The sequence below is a fragment of the Cervus canadensis genome, chromosome 17 (assembly GCF_019320065.1).
Source record: "Cervus canadensis isolate Bull #8, Minnesota chromosome 17, ASM1932006v1, whole genome shotgun sequence".
Classification (NCBI taxonomy): Eukaryota; Metazoa; Chordata; class Mammalia; order Artiodactyla; family Cervidae; genus Cervus; species Cervus canadensis.
Genome location: NC_057402.1, coordinates 14,146,222 through 14,165,377, shown reverse-complemented (window position 1 = coordinate 14,165,377; position 19,156 = coordinate 14,146,222). Strand labels below are relative to the sequence as shown.

Genomic DNA, 19,156 nt, shown 5'->3' with positions numbered 1-19,156 from the left:
TAGACTGAAATAGGGTTTTAGGTGAAACCCATACAAACTCCTCTCACTAGACAGCTGGCCCATCTCTAGTGTTACCCGTAAGTGAATAGAAACAAGGCAGCTGGAAAATGCCATCACACGAGATTCATGGAACCTGTGAACAGTCTCGTCATGAAGAGGTTGACTTGTGAGTCTGCCAGTTCTCAGTGAGGCTCATGCCTGTGCGCTGTTTTCTGTCACAGGGAGAGGAAGAGTTTGATATGCCTCAGCCCCCGCACGGCCACGTTTTGCATCGCCACATGAGAACAATTCGTGAGGTGCGCACGCTTGTCACTCGCGTCATCACAGACGTGTATTATGTGGATGGAACAGAAGTAGAAAGAAAAGTAACTGAGGTAATACATACTTTGGGTTTATGTGGCAGATTTCTTTCAATAGAAAAATTACCCTGGTTTTCTGCCTCCATTCCTCTTCCCTATGCAGCTAGCTGCTAATGCTTCGTTTCCCTTCCTCCTCCTGTGAGAAAGATTTAAAAACTGGCTTAGAGTTCTGTTTTTCCCAACCATGGGTTTGCTGTCTAACCTTTGGTCATTTAATCAGTCCCATCATGCTTTCCATATCTATAGAGAACAGAGTGGTGATTCTCTGTCATGTATAAAGATTTTATGTGTTATTTTTAATCCTTGGAAACTAATGAAGTTTAGAATCTCCTGCTTAGCAGCATGTATTTTCTCATTGTTTCTTTACTATTTTCTCACGTTACCATTTTTTACTCATTGATCTTGGTCTCCATCCATGTGTGGTTATGAGCCTGTTAGTATTAGTTATTTTTTAGTAGAACTCACCATGAACTCATTGCCAGTGTCAGTGGAATATTGATGTTTATTGACTGTTACAGTGGACAGTGTTGTATACTGACTTTGTTTAGATCTAACAGTGGCTGAGGTTAGATTTTCTAGAATTAAAGATCTGGCACTTTTTTTCTTGAAACATATATTAATATCTGGTGTATATGTTAATGTTCTAATTTAATCACTTAGTCATGTGTGACTCTTGTGCAACCCCATGGACTGTAGCCCGCCAGGCTCCTCTGTCCATGAAGTTTCCCAGGCAAGAATACTGGAGCGGGTTGCCATTTCCTTCCCCAGGGGATCTTCCTGATCCAGGGATCGAACCCATTTGCATTGGCAGGTGGATTTTTTTACCACTGAGCCACCAGGGAAGCCCACATATGTTAATATCTTGGTACATACAATGATAAAATGTTTTACTTTTTAAATATTTATTTATGTGATGCACGGGGTCTTTGTTGCTGCTCGTGGGCGTTCTCTGGTTGCGGCATGTGGAGGCTGCTCTTCGTTGTAGGGGTTTCTCATACTGCAGAGCGTGGGCTCTAGGGCCTGCGGGCTTCAGCAGGTGCAGCTTAAGGGCTCTACAGTGCGGCCTCAGTCGTGGCGTGCAGGCTCTGTTGCTCTGTAGCATGCGGGATCCTCCGGGATCGGGGTTGGAACCTGTGTCCCCGGCACTGGCAGGTGGACTCTTAACCCCTGGAACACTGGGGAGTTCCTCCAGGAACCATTTTAGTAATTGACAAGAGGCATAGCTATGTTATCCCTTAGTCAAGCGCTTTTCTTTAATTCTGGCAGCTAGCCATATAGGAGATTGTGCTCTGGGAGAATTAAACTGGTAAATAGTTTAAGTGGAACATATTATTGCTGCTATTCATTAATGGGCCATTATGGCCCTCATGTCAGAAAGTATTTAATTTTAGTTTGAGAAATTGTCTTATATTCTTCATTATACACCAGATGCCAGAAATATTTCTTTTAAAATGCTGGTTTACCTTCAATTTAAAAAAAATTATTTTAAATGAAACAAAGATCAATATTTTTAATGATAAAAGGTACAATTTCACAAAGAAGATAGACATCATAAACCATTAAACACTTTTAACAACAAAGAAAGATAGATACAGCAAATATCAGAAGAAATATAAGGGGAAAGAAAAAATATATAATCATAGACATATTGGCATTTCTCTGAGAATATCTTATCAAGTGAAGAAATAATAGGAGCATCTTTAATGTCAATAATTTAAATATAATTAATTTATATTAAGCATATCCTACAGAAATATACTTAAAATTTTGTATCTCATGCATTGTTATTAGATGTCCATAGGACATTTAGAAAAATTGGCAAGAAGATAAACATTACTAAATTTCAGAAACAGAATTCTTTTTTGTGTGTGTGATTCAGTTATACATATACCGTATGTTATTTTTTAAATTATTTTCCATTATAGGTTATTACAAGATATTGACTAGGTTCCCTGTGTTATACAGTAAACCTTTGTTGCTTGTTGTATATCTTTTTTTTAATTAGAAATCTAGCATTCCATTCATGCTAAATCAAACAAGTGGAATCAAAATGTCATAAAGTTTTTAGTTAGGCAAAAATTCATATGTTTTATAAAATATATATATTATATATATGTATACAAAAGCTTTTCTGCTATGCTTGATAAAGGCTTGAGAAAGAACATCAAAAAAAGAGATGGAGAAATTGGAAAACATAAACTGAATGAAATGGGAGCACTGAATATGAAATAGAAAAACTGAAACAATAAAAGTAAAAGATACTCATATAGTCCAGTCATTTTTAAACATGGCTGCCCATTAGAAACATACCTGGACCTCTGGCAAAAAAAAAAGAATCAATACCTGGATATTTGTAGTTTTCAAAAAATTTCAAGGTAATTCTGATATGCATATGGATTTTAAATAGTGATTACAGGTTTTTCTATTAAATGATAGTTTAGGTGATATAGAATTACATAACGTTTCTGTTGACCAATCATGATACAGTGGTATTAGGTGAGTAATAGTTACATAATCACAATAGTAAAAGATGTTTATCACCCTCTTTGCAGGGCAGAGGCTGTAGCCCAGCCGAACTGCAGCTAGACTGATACTTCCCCTGGCCCAAGGGCCGTGTGGCCGGCCAGGTGAGGTAGGTCAATAAACTGTTTTGTGACTAGAAAGCTAAAAAAAAAAAAAAAAAAAAGTTTATCATTTTTCACAATCAAAAGATAATTATAAAAAATAAAATATAATTACAGTTGCAAACCATAATGGGAACATGATTAACTGTAAATATAAAATAATTACATATGATTTTAATTGTATGTAATTAAATTACATACAATTGGGGGAGGTCACACAGAGTGATATGGTGAGTGGAAATGCATACATGCATATGTTTTTTTTTTTTTTTCATTTATTTTTATTAGTTGGAGGCTAATTACTTTACAATATTGTAATGATTTTTGCCATACATTGACATGAATCAGCCATGGATTTACATGTATTCCCCATCCTGATCCCCCTTCCCACCTTCCTCTCCATCCCGATCCCCTCTGGGTCTTCCCAGTGCACCAGCCCTGAGCACTTGTCTCATGCATCCAACCTGGGCTGGTGATGTGTTTCACCCTTGGTAGTATACTTATTTCAGTGCTGTTCTCTCAGAACATCCCACCCTCGCCTTCTCCCACAGAGTCCAAAAGTCTGTTCTGTACATCTGTGTCTCTTTTTCTGTTTTGCATATAGGGTTATCGTTACCATCTTTTTAAATTCCATATATATGCGTTAGTATACTGTATTGGTCTTTATCTTTCTGGCTTACTTCACTCTGTATAATGGGCTCCACATGCACATGTTTTCATCTGCTCAGCCAGTCTATGTCTTTTAGTTGGTGCATTTAATCCATTTACATTTAAGGTATTTATCGATATATATGATCCTATTACTGTTTTCTTAATTGTTTGGGGTTTATTTTCTCTAGGTCTTTTTCTTCTCTTCTGTTTCTTGCCTACAGAAGTTCCTTTAGCGTTTGTTATAAAGCTGGTTTGGTGGTGCTGAATTCTCTTAACTTTGCTTGTCTGGAAAGCTTTTGATTTCTCCATCAAATCTGAAAGAGTCTTGCTGGGTAGAGTCTTCTTGGTTGTAGGTTTTTCCCCTTCATCACTTTAAATATATCATGCCTTTTCCTTCTGGCTTGTGAAGTTTCTGTTGAGAAACCAGCTGATAGCCTGGTGGGAGTTCCCGTGTATATTATTTGTCATTTTTCCACTGTTGCTTTTAACATTTATCTCTATCTTCAATTTTTGTCAGTTTGATTACTGTGTATCTCAGTGTGTTCCCCCTTGGGTTTATCCTGCCTGGGACCCTGTGCTTCTTGGACTTGGTTTGTTCATTTCCTTTCCCATGTTTGGAAAGTTTTCAGCTGTTACTTCTTCAAATATTTTCCTGTGGTCCTTTGTCTCTCTTCTCCTTCTGGGACCCGTATAATGTGAATATTGGTGCATTTAATGTTGTCCCAGAGGTCTCTTAGGCTGTCTTCATTTCTTTTCATTCCTTTTTCTATATTCTGTTCTTTGGCAGTGGTTTCCACCTTTCTGTCCTCCAGGTCATTTATCTGGTTCTGCCTTAGTTATTCTGCTGTTGATTCCTTCTGGTGTATTATTCACCTCTTTGTTTTTTTCTTTAGTTCTTCTAGGTCTTTGGTAAACATTTCTTTCATCTTCTCAATCTTTGCCTCCATTCTTTTTCTGAGATCCTGAATCATTTTCACTATCATTATTCTGAGTTCTTTTTCTGGAACATTGCCTATCTTCACTTCATTTATTTGTTTTTCTGGGGTTTTATCTTGTCCCTTCATCTGGGACATAACTTTCTGCTTTTTCATGCTGATTAACTTTCTGTAATGTGGTTTTGTTTTACTCACTGTGTGATTGTGGTTCTTCTTGGCTTTCTGTCTGTCCTCTGATGGAGGAGGCTAAGAGGCTTGTGTAAGCTTCCTGATGGGAAGGACTGCTGGTGGGAGAACTTGGGTCTTACTCTGGTGGGCAGGGCCTTGCTCAGTAAAGCTTTAATCCAGGTCTTGCTCTGGTGGGCAGGGCCTTGCTCAGTAAAGCTTTAATCCAGTTATCTGCTGATGGGTGGGGTTGAGTTTCCTTCCTGATAGATGTTTGGCTTGAGGTGACCCAGCCTTGGGCTCTTTGGTAGGGTTAATGGCGACCTCCAAGAGGGTTTATGCCAAAGGGGACCTTCCCAGACAGCTGCTGCCAGCACCCCTGTCCCTGTGGTGAGGCCCTGCTAATCCAGGCCTCCACAGGAGACCCTACCACACTAGCAGGTAGTTTTGGTTCAGTTCCTGTGGACTCACTGCTCCTTTGCTCTGAGCCTTGATGCACACAAGGGTGGATTTGTGCTAAGACTGGAGTCTGTTTCCTCCAGTCCTGTAGAAGTCTTTATAATCAAATCCCACTGGCCTTCAAGGTCAGATTCCCTGGGGATTCCCAGTCCTTTTGTTGGATCCCCAGGCTGAGAAGCCTGACTTGGGGTTCAGAAATTTCACAACAGTGGGAGAACTTCTTTGGTATTACCTTTCTCCAGTCTGTGGGTCACCTACCCGGTGGGTGTGAGGTTTAATTTTTATCATGAGTGTGCCCTCCTACCATCTCACTGCAGCTTCTTCATTGTCTTTGGATGTGGGGTATCTTTTTCTGGTGGGTTCCAGCGTCCTCCTGTCAATGGTTGTTCAACAGCTAGTTGTGATTTTGGTGCTCTCAAAGGAGATGAGTGCATGTTCCTCTACTCCACCATCTTGAACTGGAATGCTACCTTCAATATTATGTTTACAAAATTTTTTTCAATGTTATTGCTATTTTGGAGAAATTAAGAATTTTAGCAGCTTTATAGAAAAACAATTTGCTTTCATGACAAGTTTTTGTAACTGTTGTAGTCTACAGAGAAGTCCGTGCCAGGTGCTGTTTTAAGTGTTACACATACTACTTCGTTACTGCATTTATGATGCTTTTTAAAGTATATATCTGGAAACAGTAGGCTTGCTAGATATTCTGAGAGGGAAAAAAATACCATGGTCATAAATATTAAGTTTGAGAAAATACCAAGAACTGTAACCATCCCTTCCCCCACTGTGGGAATTCACAGTGCATATTACATTAAAGGCCTTTAGAAGTCTTATAGTAAAGATATTTATTTTATTGTGTAACCCAGAATTTCCCAAACTTATTTGACCATTGAACATTTTTTACAGTAATGTTTATTATATCCCTATGTTACATAGTTTGGGAAACACTGCCGTAATTAAATAAAATTATAATAGCAGCTAACATTTATTGGAGTTGGTGATGGACAGGAAGGCCTGGCGTGCTGCAGTCCACGAGGTCACAAAGAGTCGGACATGGCTGAGTGACTGAACTAACTGAACTGAACATTTATTGGTCACTGGCTATATGCCTGGCACTATTCTAAGGACTTTTAAGTGATTTAACTTATTTAATTCTCACAACTAAGGTATGAGGTAGATATTATTCTCATTTTGCACTCAAGAAACTGAGGCATAGCAGTTAAAATCACTTGCTTAATTGCTATATAGCTAATAAACAGAGTGGAATTTATTCCAGGCAGTCTGATTCCAGAGCCTGCCTTCCTGACTCCTGCAGTGTGCGGTCTCTTTAAGAGTGAAAGGGACCTGTGTCAAAAGGAAGGTCTGTGTAGGAGTGGAGAAGAGGAAGAAACTTGTCTGAAGGGAATTTTGACAAATCCTTTGGGTGAGGGCCAGAAAGTAATTTAGTTGAACACTGAAGTTTAACTCAGTGGTTTTAGATATTGAGAGATTCAGGGAAAGGACATTTCCTTTACAAAGAAGCCTTGGGCACAGGCAGAGGCCGAAAGGAAAGAGAACACAGGTGGGAACAGTCCAGTTGGCAGCCAGGCTGAAGGTGTGAAGGTGGACAGATCGAGGTCAGAGGACTCTGGGAACTTCCCCTCATCTCTTGTAGCCTTTGATTATCATCTTTTATTCATTTATTTACCAGCAACTTCTGTGTTGCTGTGTTCCTAGCACTACTACGAAGATAAAAAGACAGTGTGCTTATTCTCTTAGGAGCTTACACTTGGCGTGCAGGAAATCCAGAACTTGTGGTCGCTGCAGTAGAGGCCTGGAAAGGTGTGTGAGAAAGAGGGCACAGAGCCTGTTCGCTTACCTGAAGGTGGCCAGAGGCCTCACAGAAGATGTACGCTCACGAGTGTGGTGGGTAAGGGGCAGGGGAGAAAGGGCATTGCAGGCAGAGTGAAGGAGCTTGTAAGTGTTGCAGACCGCGTGGCATGCTGAGTGAATGTTTAGGCTGCAACAAGAACGAAGGGTAGGGAATGATGAGAGAGGGTGCGCTTGAGGTTGGTGAGGGCCCAGAGCATGAGGCTTTGTATACCATAGAAAAGAGTTTCGATTTTTATCTTATCTTTCTTTTTTTTTTAGATTTTTATCTTTTGTGTGATGGGGAACCTTTAAAGAATTTGGGGGAAAGAAATGATATGCTCAGATTTGCATGGAAAGGTCTAATTGGAGCAACGTAATAGTTGATTGGAACAGGAGAGGCTAGAGGCAAAGTTCTGACCAGAGGCAGAGAGTGTCAGATTAGGGCAGTGGCAGCAGGGATTGAGAGGAGTGAAGCAGATGTAAAATACATGCAGAAGGTGAAATTGATGGGCTGCTGAATTCCTGACTGCAGGGATTATTGACAGAGGGAGGAACCATACATGATTCCTGGGCTTTCTGCTAGGGCAGATAGATGTGTGCTCTGTTGCTCGGTCATGTCCTACTCTCAGCGACCGTTTGGACTGTAGCCCACCAGGCTCCTCTGTCTAAGGGGTTCTTTAAGCAAGAAAACAGGAGTGGGTTGCCATTTCCTCCTCCGGGGAGCTTCCTGACCAGGGATCGAACCCACGTCTCCTCTGTCTCCTGCACTGTAGGCGGATTCTTTACCCACTGAACCATCAGGGAAGCCAAATAGATGGTGGTACCATTTACTGGGAGAATATAAATAGTACCCTGGTTTATGAGAGAAGATCCTTCCTTCAATAAATATTATTTAGAGCCACTTTTGTGGCAGGCACTGTGCTATTTGGAGGATAAATCCAGGAAAGAAGATGGTTGCTACTCTGTCTTACTGTGGCCTCTGTATCTAGTAAGAGAACACAGGAAAAAGAATAAGCAAATGCATTAAAAAGATCTTCACAGGCCAACTTGGAACCTGGACCTAAGTCGTCATAAGAGCAAGGCCTGAACTTCTGAACAGTTGCAAAAGCAGGTGTAGTTCACTGCTGCTCTTTGGGTCTCCTGTCTGACTGAGAAGCTGCCTGGAGTCCCAGCCCACAGGACTGGTTTTGCCCCTGCTCACTTGCTGTGTTCACGAGAAGGGGTTGACTTAAGTTCTGGGCTCCCAACACATGCTTTAGTTCAGTGACCTTGGCAGATGATCCTTACTCAGATCTGGCTACAGTAGGAGATAAATGATAGGGGTTGGTGAGTGGAGAGGGGTGAGATTTCTGGAGGTGGTACAGGTTCTGGTAATGATGCTGGTGGATGCAGATGCTGGGGTAGAGGAGAGGAAAAGGTTAATGGTGTGATTAGATTAGGAAAGCCTCTTGCTCAATGGGTCATCAGTTGGTTGTTAGCCTCAAAAATGATGATGAACATGGGGTAAAAGGGGGAGGCTGTGAACCGGTGTGTAAGGTGTTCATGCGTGAGAGGGTTGGGAGGGTGTGGGTGAGTAACAGGGAGGCAAGGAGAGAGTTTAACGGAATGGCAGATGATGGTTTGTTTGGTAGGAGCAAGAAGCAGGGAGGTAGAAATCATCTGTTAATGGCAATGGGGGGCAAGGAGGCCTCTCATCTCCAAATTCTTTTTTTTTTTAATATTTATTTCTATTTATCTATTTAGCTGTGCTGAGTCTTAGTTGCTGCACGCAGGATCTTTAGTTGTGGCATGTGAACTCTTAGCTGTGGCGTATGGGATCCAGTTCCCCAACCAGGGATTGAGGTTTTGTTAAGGAGAATCAGACCCTGCAACAGAAAGCTGCAGGGGATGTGAGAGGCACTAGGGACATCCAGGATTCATTGAAGGCAAGGAAATGGAGAGCAGTTTGAGTTTTGGAGGAGTTAAGATACAGGTGTACCTGGTACATCCAAGGGTAAGAGTTCAGTAGGCATTTGTATGTGAGAGCTTAGCGCTGAGTCATCATTGTGTTGTTGGTAGACAGGTCAGAATAAGTCATGTGAGGCTGGCCAGGGAAAACACGGAAGAGTGAGGAGAGAAATGAGAACAGACTCCTGGGAAATACTAATTTAAAATGAATAGGCAGAGGAAGAGGAGCCAAAAACAAGTGGAGCTAGCTGAACAGGTAGGATGAAAAGAAGAAAAAGTGACTTTATGGATTTTAGAGAAGAGATTTTCAAGAAAGGAGTGGTGAAAAATAATCATTTAATCAATATCATTATTTAAATGTGTGTACCTGTGCACATTGCATACTGTCACCCAGAGAGACTGTACACTCTTTGAGGGGAGGGTCTGTCCTCTGCTTGTCTCTCCATCTTTCTCTGGCAGCCGGCACGATCATGCACGGACGGTCTAGAGGAGGGAGGCAGGGGCAGCAACTGCCCTGTAATCTCTGTCTTGTGCCAGAGGGGACATTGCCAGTCGGTTCTAGAGCCTTTCCTCATTAAGCCTGGGGATTAGCCTCAGAGGCTCCTTCAAACTGAGCTCCAGGCAACCACTACCAATCCATCAAAGCAGGCACAGGAGTGAGATAAAGTCAGTTCGATATTCCTGTCCTCTGTAGGTATCAGAAATTCATATATTTTGCTTACTATCTTTGTGGTCTTCATTTTTATAAACAGTAATAACATTTTATATCTGTTTTTGCCTGTGATTTTTAATTTCCTTGTTCACATATTGAAATACCTAATTTCAAACAACTTGTCAGGCTGCCCACTGCTGTAATCAGGTACCCAGAAGGGGTCCTGACCACTCTTTCCCCCCCCCGCCAACCTGCCTGCCCCCCTGCATTCCTTCACCTAGGGCATTACCTCTCTCCTCTGCATTGGGATCTTGCTGGCATCTCTGCAGCCAAAGGTTGTGAACTGGTTCAGTAAAAAGATAATTTAACTTAGCTCTCGGTAATAGAGGTCCCCTCCTCCTGATCTAGTACCACCTTTGTTTATTTTATTGAAGTATATATTCCCTATAGAATGCATGGGTCTTAAATGTTCAGTTCAGTGGTTTTGACAATGATATGTCACCACAATTCCAAGCAAGATAACAGAACCTTTCCATTATTCCAGAAAGTTCCTTCCTAATGCCCACCTCTCTAAACTGAAATTTCTTGCCATCTAGGACTCTCCAGTCATTACAGGAGCATTATGTTCCTGTGGCGCTTCCAAGCCATTGTACCCCTTTCTTCTTTGCAGGAGACCGAAGAGCCGATCGTAGAATGTCAGGAGTGCGAAACGGAAGTCTCCCCTTCACAGACTGGAGGCTCCTCAGGGGACCTGGGGGACATCAGCTCCTTCTCCTCCAAGGCCTCCAGCTTACACCGCACGTCAAGCGGGACGAGCCTGTCCGCCATGCACAGCAGCGGCAGCTCCGGGAGGGGAGCCGGACAGCCCAAAGGGAAAGCCAGCGGGACAGAGCCTGCCGAGTTTGCCTTGCCCAGCTCCCGAGGAGGCCCAGGAAAGCTGAGGTGCAGACAGGGTCTCCAGAGAGAGAGCCACCGCAGGGGCAGGGTTGCTGACATGTTACTGTCATGGGAACAGGGGAGTCACTGGAAGTCCCCCATCCTCCTAGGCTCGATCAGCTCCTCTTCCTCCCCTTTTCCTTCCTCTCCTGTTTGGGGTTTGCATGGGAGGTGGGGGGAGCCCTGTGGGAGGTAGACCTCCTGAGAAACTGTGGAAACAGTGGAAACTGTGGAAACAGGTGAGGGGCCCTCGGGAAGGCTGGCACAGGCTCCCGCCCCTCACCCCCACTTCCTGCGGCCTCTGGGGGTTTCGGCGGGGGCACAGGAAGCCCGGGGTAGTGGCCCCAACCTGACACGTGCCCTAGCCTTTTGTTTTCCTCTGCAGGTACCCAGAGCCTGAAGTACAAGAGAAGGCAGGGCAGGAGTGGATGTGCTGTTTTTGAGGGCAGCAGTAGGAAGCTTTGTCAGGAGGGTCTAGACTGGCATGTAGAAGGATTCCCGCTCCCAGCTAACTTGGTGGTGGGTGTGTGGACCAGCTTCCTGCTGCCCTGGAGGCTCAGCCCTTGCTGGCCTGGCGTGTAGTCTTGAGGACCAAGGGGAGACTGTGAAGAAAGGATCCGGTAGCAGGCGCTCTCAGACTAACCTGTCTTCATTCTCTAGTCCTAGAAAAGGGGTCAGTCAGACAGGGACGCCAGTGTGTGAGGAGGATGGTGATGCGGGCCTTGGCATCAGACAGGCAGGGAAGGCTCCAGTCACGCCTCGTGGGCGCGGGCGAAGGGGCCGCCCGCCTTCTCGGACCACTGGAACCAGGTACCCGGGTAGTGTGAGATAATCTAGTCTGTGACTTGTTCAGAAAAAAAGGGAGTAGAGAGAAGAGAGGGGAGCAGAGAGTATGTGGGGTGTCAGGAGGGAGAAGAGGGGCCCACACTGACTGGGGAGTGGGCCGGGATCAGAGTGAGGCCCCTGAGACACCAGGCTTCTGCCTGTGATGGGGTTAGCAGCGAGCGGGCTGGAGACCCATGGCCAGAGGAGTGGGAAAATTGTTAGATCCGTACTGCTCTTGGCTTATTCTCACTGCCTTCTCCTGTCTCTTATCTCACTTTAGGGAGACAGCTGTGCCTGGCCCCTTGGGCACAGAGGACATTTCGCCTAGCATGTCGCCGGACGATAAATCCTTCACCCGTATCATGCCTCGAGCACCAGACTCCAGCAGACGGGCAGACACGGGTGCTGGTGCTTTGCGTCGAAGCGACTCTCCCGAGATTCCATTCCAGACTGCTGCTGGCCCTTCAGATGGCTTAGATGCCTCCTCTCCAGGGAACAGCTTTGTCGGGCTCCGTGTTGTAGCCAAGTGGTCATCCAATGGCTATTTTTACTCTGGAAAAATCACACGAGATGTCGGAGCTGGGAAGTACAAGTTGCTCTTTGATGACGGGTACGAGTGTGACGTGTTGGGCAAAGACATCCTGCTGTGTGACCCCATCCCCCTGGACACGGAAGTGACCGCCCTCTCGGAGGATGAGTATTTCAGTGCAGGTACTGGAAGAAGCCAGACCCCTCCTAACGCCTCTGTGGTCCTCTTAACACCAGCAGCGTTCACTCTAGCCTCAGTGCTCTTCTGTGTCCTCTAGTCAGAAATTTCATTCCTGACACTGCGTACTCTCACCCCTGTCATCTGTTGTTCTTTGCTCCCTTCGTTTATTTTTGAATAAACTTTGTAGTTTGGAAAAAATTTATATACACGCAGAATCTGCAACACGCCGAGTACTGACAGCATGGAGACGCCCCCTGTGCCTCTCGCCTAGCGCCCCCATCCCTGTTGTTAACATTCTGCGTTAACCTGGGACCTTTGTGAGAGTGAAGAATACTACCTTGGTACTTTACCACTAACTCAGTTCCTGACTTAGGGATTTCACCAGCTTTTCCCTGTCCTTTTTCTGTTCCTGGATCCAGTTCAGGGTTACTGTGTTGCCTTTAGTCCTCACATGTCTTTTGTTTTTGGATCTGTAACAATCTCTGAACCTTTTCTTGTTTTTCATGACCCTGACAGTTTTGAGGAGTACATACTGGTCAGGTATTTTTTGAATGTCCTTCAGTTTGGGTTTGTCTTATGTTTTCTCTTGGTTAGGTTGGCGTTAGTGAGTTTTTGAAAAGAATGCTACAGAAGTGAAGTGCCCTTCTCATCACATTGAGTGTGGGAGGGGAGTCGGTGACAGCCAGAGGGCATCTCGGGTGATGTTCACCTTCATCACCGGTGAAGGTGATGTTTGCCAACTTTCTCCATTGAAAGTTAGTGGTTTTCCTTTTCCATTTTCTGTTCTTTCAACTCTGACTTGTAAACTTAGTACCTGTTTTGGTGGGAACCTTAAGTTGGTGAGAGTGGCAGATACATTGAGATATTTGCACTTAGGAAAAAGTTGTTAGTGCTGTGTTTGTATGTCTGCACACTCACCACTTATTCTCTGGTTTGGAGAAGTCATGCCTCTTTTTTTTTTTTTTTTAAACTAAAGTAGCCAATCCCCTGTACTGGTGATGGTGAAAGATTTCTGCCTGTCATGACTATTTCATGTGTCCATTCTTTGAATGTACTGCCTCTTTTCTATGAGGTGATTTGGAGATACATGTTTCATTGAGTTTGTCATTTAAAAACATTCTTTAACAGGGGTTTTTTGGAACAGTGATTGGGATACTGGGCAAAAATGCGTCGGTTGAAGTCTCTTCAGACTTTGTTGTGTTTGGACTCCTCAGTAGTTTGCTGTCTGCTGCTTTATTTCATTGTTAAATGAACCACCTCACCTTCTAGTTCTGGGTAACACTTAGCTTCACTTAGCATCAGTAGCACATAGATTGAGATCTTTTATGGCCTGTGACTTACATTGTTTGTGTCAAATGCATTTTTCCTCTTTCCAGTGTAAAGCCTCTGTTGGAAGTCCATGCTAGGCCCTCTTAAGACAGAGACGGTTCTCTATCCTGTGTGAATTGTGGTATTCAGGGGAAGGGGACTCTGGGTCCCATTTATTGAGGCTGTCTACTGATGTTAGACTAGACTGCTTCATTAGTGTGAAGGGTATTGTTGACCTTGGCCTTGTGTTCTTGAGGATTTAGTGTGGTGATAGAGATTTAAGCCAGCAAATGAACAAGCAAGGGGAGAGTGACTGACTCTGGCAGAGATAAGGAGAAAACCAAGGCCTGCTTTCTCCTTTTTTTTTTCCCCACTTCCTTGGTACATGCTCTGGGTTTCTGTTAACCCTTCATTCAAGCACTGGCTAACAGGAAAGAATACATTGATTTTTCTCTTCATAGGAATGAGAAAGTATTCACATTAGTGCCCTGTTTTTATATTTATATTTATCTTTACATAGGTGTCTTTTTCATAGCATTGGAAATGGGTCTTGCCCAAGATCACACAGCTTGGTGGCAGCAGAATTAGGCCTAGACTCAGGCCTCCTGAATTCTAGCCCAGTGTCCTTTTGATCTGGAACTCTGAATCAGAGTTCCTTCTGATCTGGAGGCCTTATCTTTAGGTCCTGAATCAGAGCAAGATCAGAGAAGCAGATAATAAAGAGGGAAGCTTAGGGAGCAGAGACAGGATTTATTTCCTTCCTTTCTCTGCTCTGTATTTCTACTTCAATTTTGCTACACAGACTCATGCTTTCTCTTGAGATGATGTCATCTTTCATCTGTGACTTAACTCAAGAATTAACACCCAGCCTCCAAAGAAACGAAGAAGGAAAGGTTTAGTAAGTTATAATGGGACCATTAAGAAACCACATGCATTTCATTTTGAGAACCATTTGAAATTGCTAACAACCCATAAAGGCTGGCTTTAGGAACCTTTATCTTGTAACTAGAGGGTTCCTGCTGCTGGGAACCTTCATGTTCCAATCCCTGGATGGTGTCTGCATGCATCCGGAGTGGTGGTGGTGTGTGGGCTTGACGGCTAGGAGTTTGCTCAGTCCTAACCTCAGTCCTCTCTTGGACCACCTATAACTCCCTGATTCAGGCCTGCTCTGAGAAGATGCCGAGCAGCCTAAACAGGCTGCTTTTATGTTTTTTTTTCCCCACCCAGGAGTGGTAAAAGGGCACAGGAAGGAGTCTGGAGAGCTGTACTACAGCATTGAGAAAGAAGGCCAAAGGAAGTGGTACAAGCGGATGGCTGTCATCCTGTCCTTGGAGCAAGGAAACAGACTGCGAGAGCAGTATGGCCTGGGCCCATATGAGGCGGTGACGCCCCTCACCAAGGCAGCAGATATCAGCTTGGGTGAGACCTTGGCTTCCTGAACTGCTGCCTCTGGGCCCCTGGCCTGCTCGTGGGCAGAGTAGTGGTTTTTAGAGTAAGGGGAAGTAAAGCTTCCTTCAGTCTTATTCCTCTGTGGTCTGTGAGATGGTAATGAACTCTCAGATATTGGGAGCCACTGCATATCTCTTTTCTTGCCAGGACTCAATAGTAAGTCCTCAGATTTTTCTGTCCCTAGTTCTGTAAAGGACCAAACACACTTTAGTCATGGCAGAAGCTGAAACAAAATATGGTGGCCTTGGAAGAGATTTCCTGCCCATGTGGGAGGTGGAGGAGAGGGTGTGGTGGTTTCTAAATCAGGCTGTGCTCAGCTTCTTGGAGGTCAGGGCCTCAGACCATGGGAGATGACCTGCCTTTGGCTCATTGTATCGCAGACAATTTGGTGGAAGGGAAACGGAAACGGCGAAGTAACATCAACTCCCCAGCCACCCCCACCACTTCCAGCAGCAGCAGTACAACCCCTACCCGAAAGGTCCCAGAGAGTCCTCGTGCTACCACAGGGGTCCCCTCGGGCAAAAGGAAGCTCGTCACTTCTGAAGAGGAGCGGTCCCCTGCCAAGCGAGGCCGGAAATCTGCCACTGTGAAGCCTGGTGAGTGCTCCCTGTTACCCCCGTTCTCCCCCAGACCTCGGTGGAATGCAGGGTCAGCTGCTGGAGAGGTGGAGCCTGGCACAAGCAGGGGCTCCTTCCTGATTACGGAGTTGGCGCCCACATACGCCCACCTCTCCATCTCCCAGCAGAGCCCAGTTGGGTACCAGAAAGGAAGGCAGGCTTTGATTGGAAACATCCCTCGACCCCTTTGTCAGTTCTGGGAGGGAGAGGAAATGTGTAGTGGATTTTAGGCAGACTCACAGGAGATGCAGTTCTTCTTGGACCTCTTCCTTCATCTGGCACCATCTTCCTCTGGAAGTTCTGCTCCCCTCTCCCTTGTATTCAGGACCCTCTGGCTTTCCTACATGTCCTGTTGAAAGCTGGTACCTTAGCCTGTGTCTCCCCTTTCCACACTAATCCCCAAACAGTCCCTTTCCAATCCCTCAAGCTGCATGTTAGTAGAGAAGTTCAGTCCATCTGTTTAGTGGGTCTGTGCTGACCCAGGCACAGCCTTTGGATGCTGGAGACACAGAGGTAGCGTCTCCGGTGTCTGCCCCAGGGCGCTTTCTTAGTCTAGCAAACTGAGGAAGTTGGTTATCGTCACATGTCCTGGCACCTGGCACTTTTGTTTCCTGTGTCTTCTCTGTATCTATTTAATATCTCTGCTGTGTTTCAGGGTATGTAAGGCATGGAGTTCAATACTTCATACATTTTACCTCATACAGTCTCTGTGAGTTACAGGTGCTAGAATTCATTTTCTAGGTGAAAAATCTAAGGCAGAATGTTGGTTTACTTCCCAAGGTGACACAGTTATCCAGAAATCAGACTTAGGCAGTCTGACTGTGAAGTCCAGGCTTGTACATGCTACATCAGACTGTTCTCTTGCTGCTGGTTTTATTTTAGGGAGGCATAACCTGACTGTCATCTTAGCCTCCCAATGAGCCAAGATTCAGCTTCTCCAAGCCAGGTATTTGTGTTTTTCCTCGAGGACTTACTGGGGCACTCCACGCATGGGTGTTCTGGGAGTCCTGGACTGGCCGGTTCACTTCCCATTCCCAGGTGTTGGAAACTGGGGCAATTGAAGCAGGCTGTCTTGATACGGTTTTGTCAACATGTAAAAGCACTTTATTACCAAGGATTCTGTGCACTGTTCTGGTGAGGTTCAGGGACGGGGGGAGTATCTGCTGGGGACATTTCTTGGTGGACCCACCTTTTTAAAGGCTGCTTCAAAATAGCACTAGGCAGGGAATGTGGGCTGAAGGTTTCCAATCATTTTTCACTTTTACTTTGTGTTAGAATCACCTTTTCTTCAGGTGACTTCAGAAGTTTTTGATTTGGCTCTATGAAAACAATGTATACATTGTTATGACTGTAAAATTTAAATACATAGAATTCATCTGCACTGTTTAAAAAAAAAATTTTTTTTTTTTTTTTAATTTTTCTGAGCCAAGGGGCATGGCTTGCGGGATCTTAGTTCCCCAACCAGGGATTGAAACCAGGCCCTTGGCAATGAAACTGTGGAGTCCTAACCACTGGACTGCCAGGAAATTCCTTCTGCCTTGTGAGTTTGTTTCCAGGTTGTTGGCCATAGGATTGGTCTTTGGTTAATAGCTCAGAAAAGTTGTGCAGGACATCGCCTGCCCACCCTGCTGTGCCCAGCCCGTGGTCTGTACCCTGTGCCTCTGTCCTTCCCAGGTGCGGTGGGGGCAGGAGAGTTTGTGAGCCCCTGTGAGAGCGGCGACAACCCGGGTGAGCCCTCTGCCCTGGAAGAGCAGAGAGGGCCTCTGCCCCTCAACAAGACCTTGTTTCTGGGCTATGCCTTTCTCCTCACCATGGCCACAACAAGCGACAAGTTGGCTAGCCGCTCCAAATTGCCAGATGGTCCTACAGGAAGCAGCGAGGAAGAGGAGGGTAAGGCCCTAAGAAGCCCTGGGGGCTCTAACACCCACATGTGCGTCCTTCCTTTCCATGAACCATGTTGAGGAGGCGGGGCACATGGCAACTAGTGTCAGGGTCAGGGAAAACGAATTTAAAGCCCTGCTTGCTTTGTGGTTTATAGACTGCTCTCACAGAATTTCTGTTAGCAGTTCCTCAAAATAGTCCTTGTGAGGCAGATGGGAGGTAGGTCTTATCCATCTTACAGATGAGAAAACAAGCTACAAGAGGTCAGATAATCCCTTTTTACCCACAGTAGCGGAGGACTCGGGACTGAGAACTCCATTTTCTCCAGCACAGTCGGATTCCTGAATACCCGGCCGCCCTTCCCATTGGGGTTCTCTGGGCCCAAGAAGACACATGTGGGAATGAAGTTCGTTCTCTTGAGTCTGTGTGTCAGACTAGGCAGGGTGGGCTCAGGGTCCCGGGTGATTTCAGACAAGCAGCCTCTAGGCCTTTTCCCCTCTGTACGTCTCTTCAACCTTAAACCTTACACATTGCATTTCTGTGTTGTCTCTTAGGGTCTGAGTGAAGGCTGCAGTGGGGAAAGGTAAAAATTATTTAAACTGTCTAAAGAGTGTGTGATCCAGGTGAGAGAACTGGGCAGGTACAAGCGTCCATTGTAATACAGGTGACGGCGCAGTATCCATGTGTGTCTGCTGAGGCCACCACTCCCAGTTAGACCTCTCACCAGTGCTGGGCCTGGCAGGAGGGGAGTGAGTTAGGGAACATGGTCATCAGAAAACAGCACCAGCTGCAGACCTGGGATGGTTGGCACTTCAGGTGTGTGGCTGATTTTCCTAGTTAACCGAAACTTTTATCTCACCAGCTACAGCTCTGTGGAGCTCTGTATGGGGACGTGGGGATGGTGGTCAGGGAATTGTTGAAGTGTATACTATCTGGAGGTGCATAAATGGTTATCAGTATTGAGGCTTTAGGGTGTGGGAGCGGGTGTCCAGTGGAGGGGTTTCAAGAGTAAGTGTGATCCAGGCGTAGTTTTTCAGACAGAATTCAGGTGTGTGAGGGGTTTCCTAGCCAAGGATGTAGTTTGATTTGGATCATAAGTGATTGGGTATGTCAAGGTATCAGAACCATGTTTGTGGTCTTGTCTTCTTTTGCTTTCACAATATTGCTGGACTCTAGTCTTCATTCTCCAGCACACTCCTAGCCCTTTCCTAGACTAGGACTTCACAATGCAGCTCTGTAGATGTTTTGTTGATTGATACAGAATGCCTAAGAAAACTCACTTTGGTATGAGATGCAGACTGTCAGATTCCTTAAAAATCTCTGAGCCTATGTGAGATCTTAGAAACCTGAGAATTCCTTCCCTCCCCTCTTGCAGATATATCAAATATTTTTAATCTCATTCTTACAACCATGAGTGAAGGATAGGTTATGTCTCAAGTAAGGAGGAATTTGGACCTTTTTTTTAGAGGGAGCAGGCCATGTTCATTGTGGAAAATGTAGTTATGATGAATGTCTGCTTTATGTTGCTCCTTCATCCTTACACATTGCTCCAGCAGTACCAGAATCTTTGATATTTTTGGTATATAGTATATTTTAGGGTTCCACGATCTCAGGAAGCAGGGGACATTTGTACTAGAACAGTCCTTTACTAATAAGCTTTTAAGAAACTATGTGATATGTCTTGCAGATAACCAGGAATCTCTTTTATTTGTATCATGAGCTCAGTAAAATATTTGAATCCATGTTGTGAGACATATTTAGTAATGAGTTAAGAATATGGCACCTGAT

General features: G+C 44.8%; 1 protein-coding gene across 5 annotated transcripts in view; it reads left to right on the top strand.

Moving 5' to 3' along the window:
* The window catches only part of TP53BP1 (tumor protein p53 binding protein 1), a 68,206-nt gene that overhangs the window by 45,518 nt on the left and 3,532 nt on the right, over window positions 1-19,156 (top strand). For 4 of the 5 annotated variants that reach the window (XM_043490083.1, XM_043490081.1, XM_043490080.1 and 1 more), the window contains 7 exons: window positions 222-374; window positions 10,314-10,585; window positions 11,240-11,389; window positions 11,685-12,115; window positions 14,649-14,840; window positions 15,251-15,466; window positions 17,162-17,377. In XM_043490083.1, coding sequence (XP_043346018.1) covers window positions 222-374; window positions 10,314-10,585; window positions 11,240-11,389; window positions 11,685-12,115; window positions 14,649-14,840; window positions 15,251-15,466; window positions 17,162-17,377 — 1,630 coding nt within the window. The remainder of the gene's footprint in view (window positions 1-221; window positions 375-10,313; window positions 10,586-11,239; window positions 11,390-11,684; window positions 12,116-14,648; window positions 14,841-15,250; window positions 15,467-17,161; window positions 17,378-19,156) is intronic. The other variant, XM_043490082.1, reaches the window with a different exon arrangement.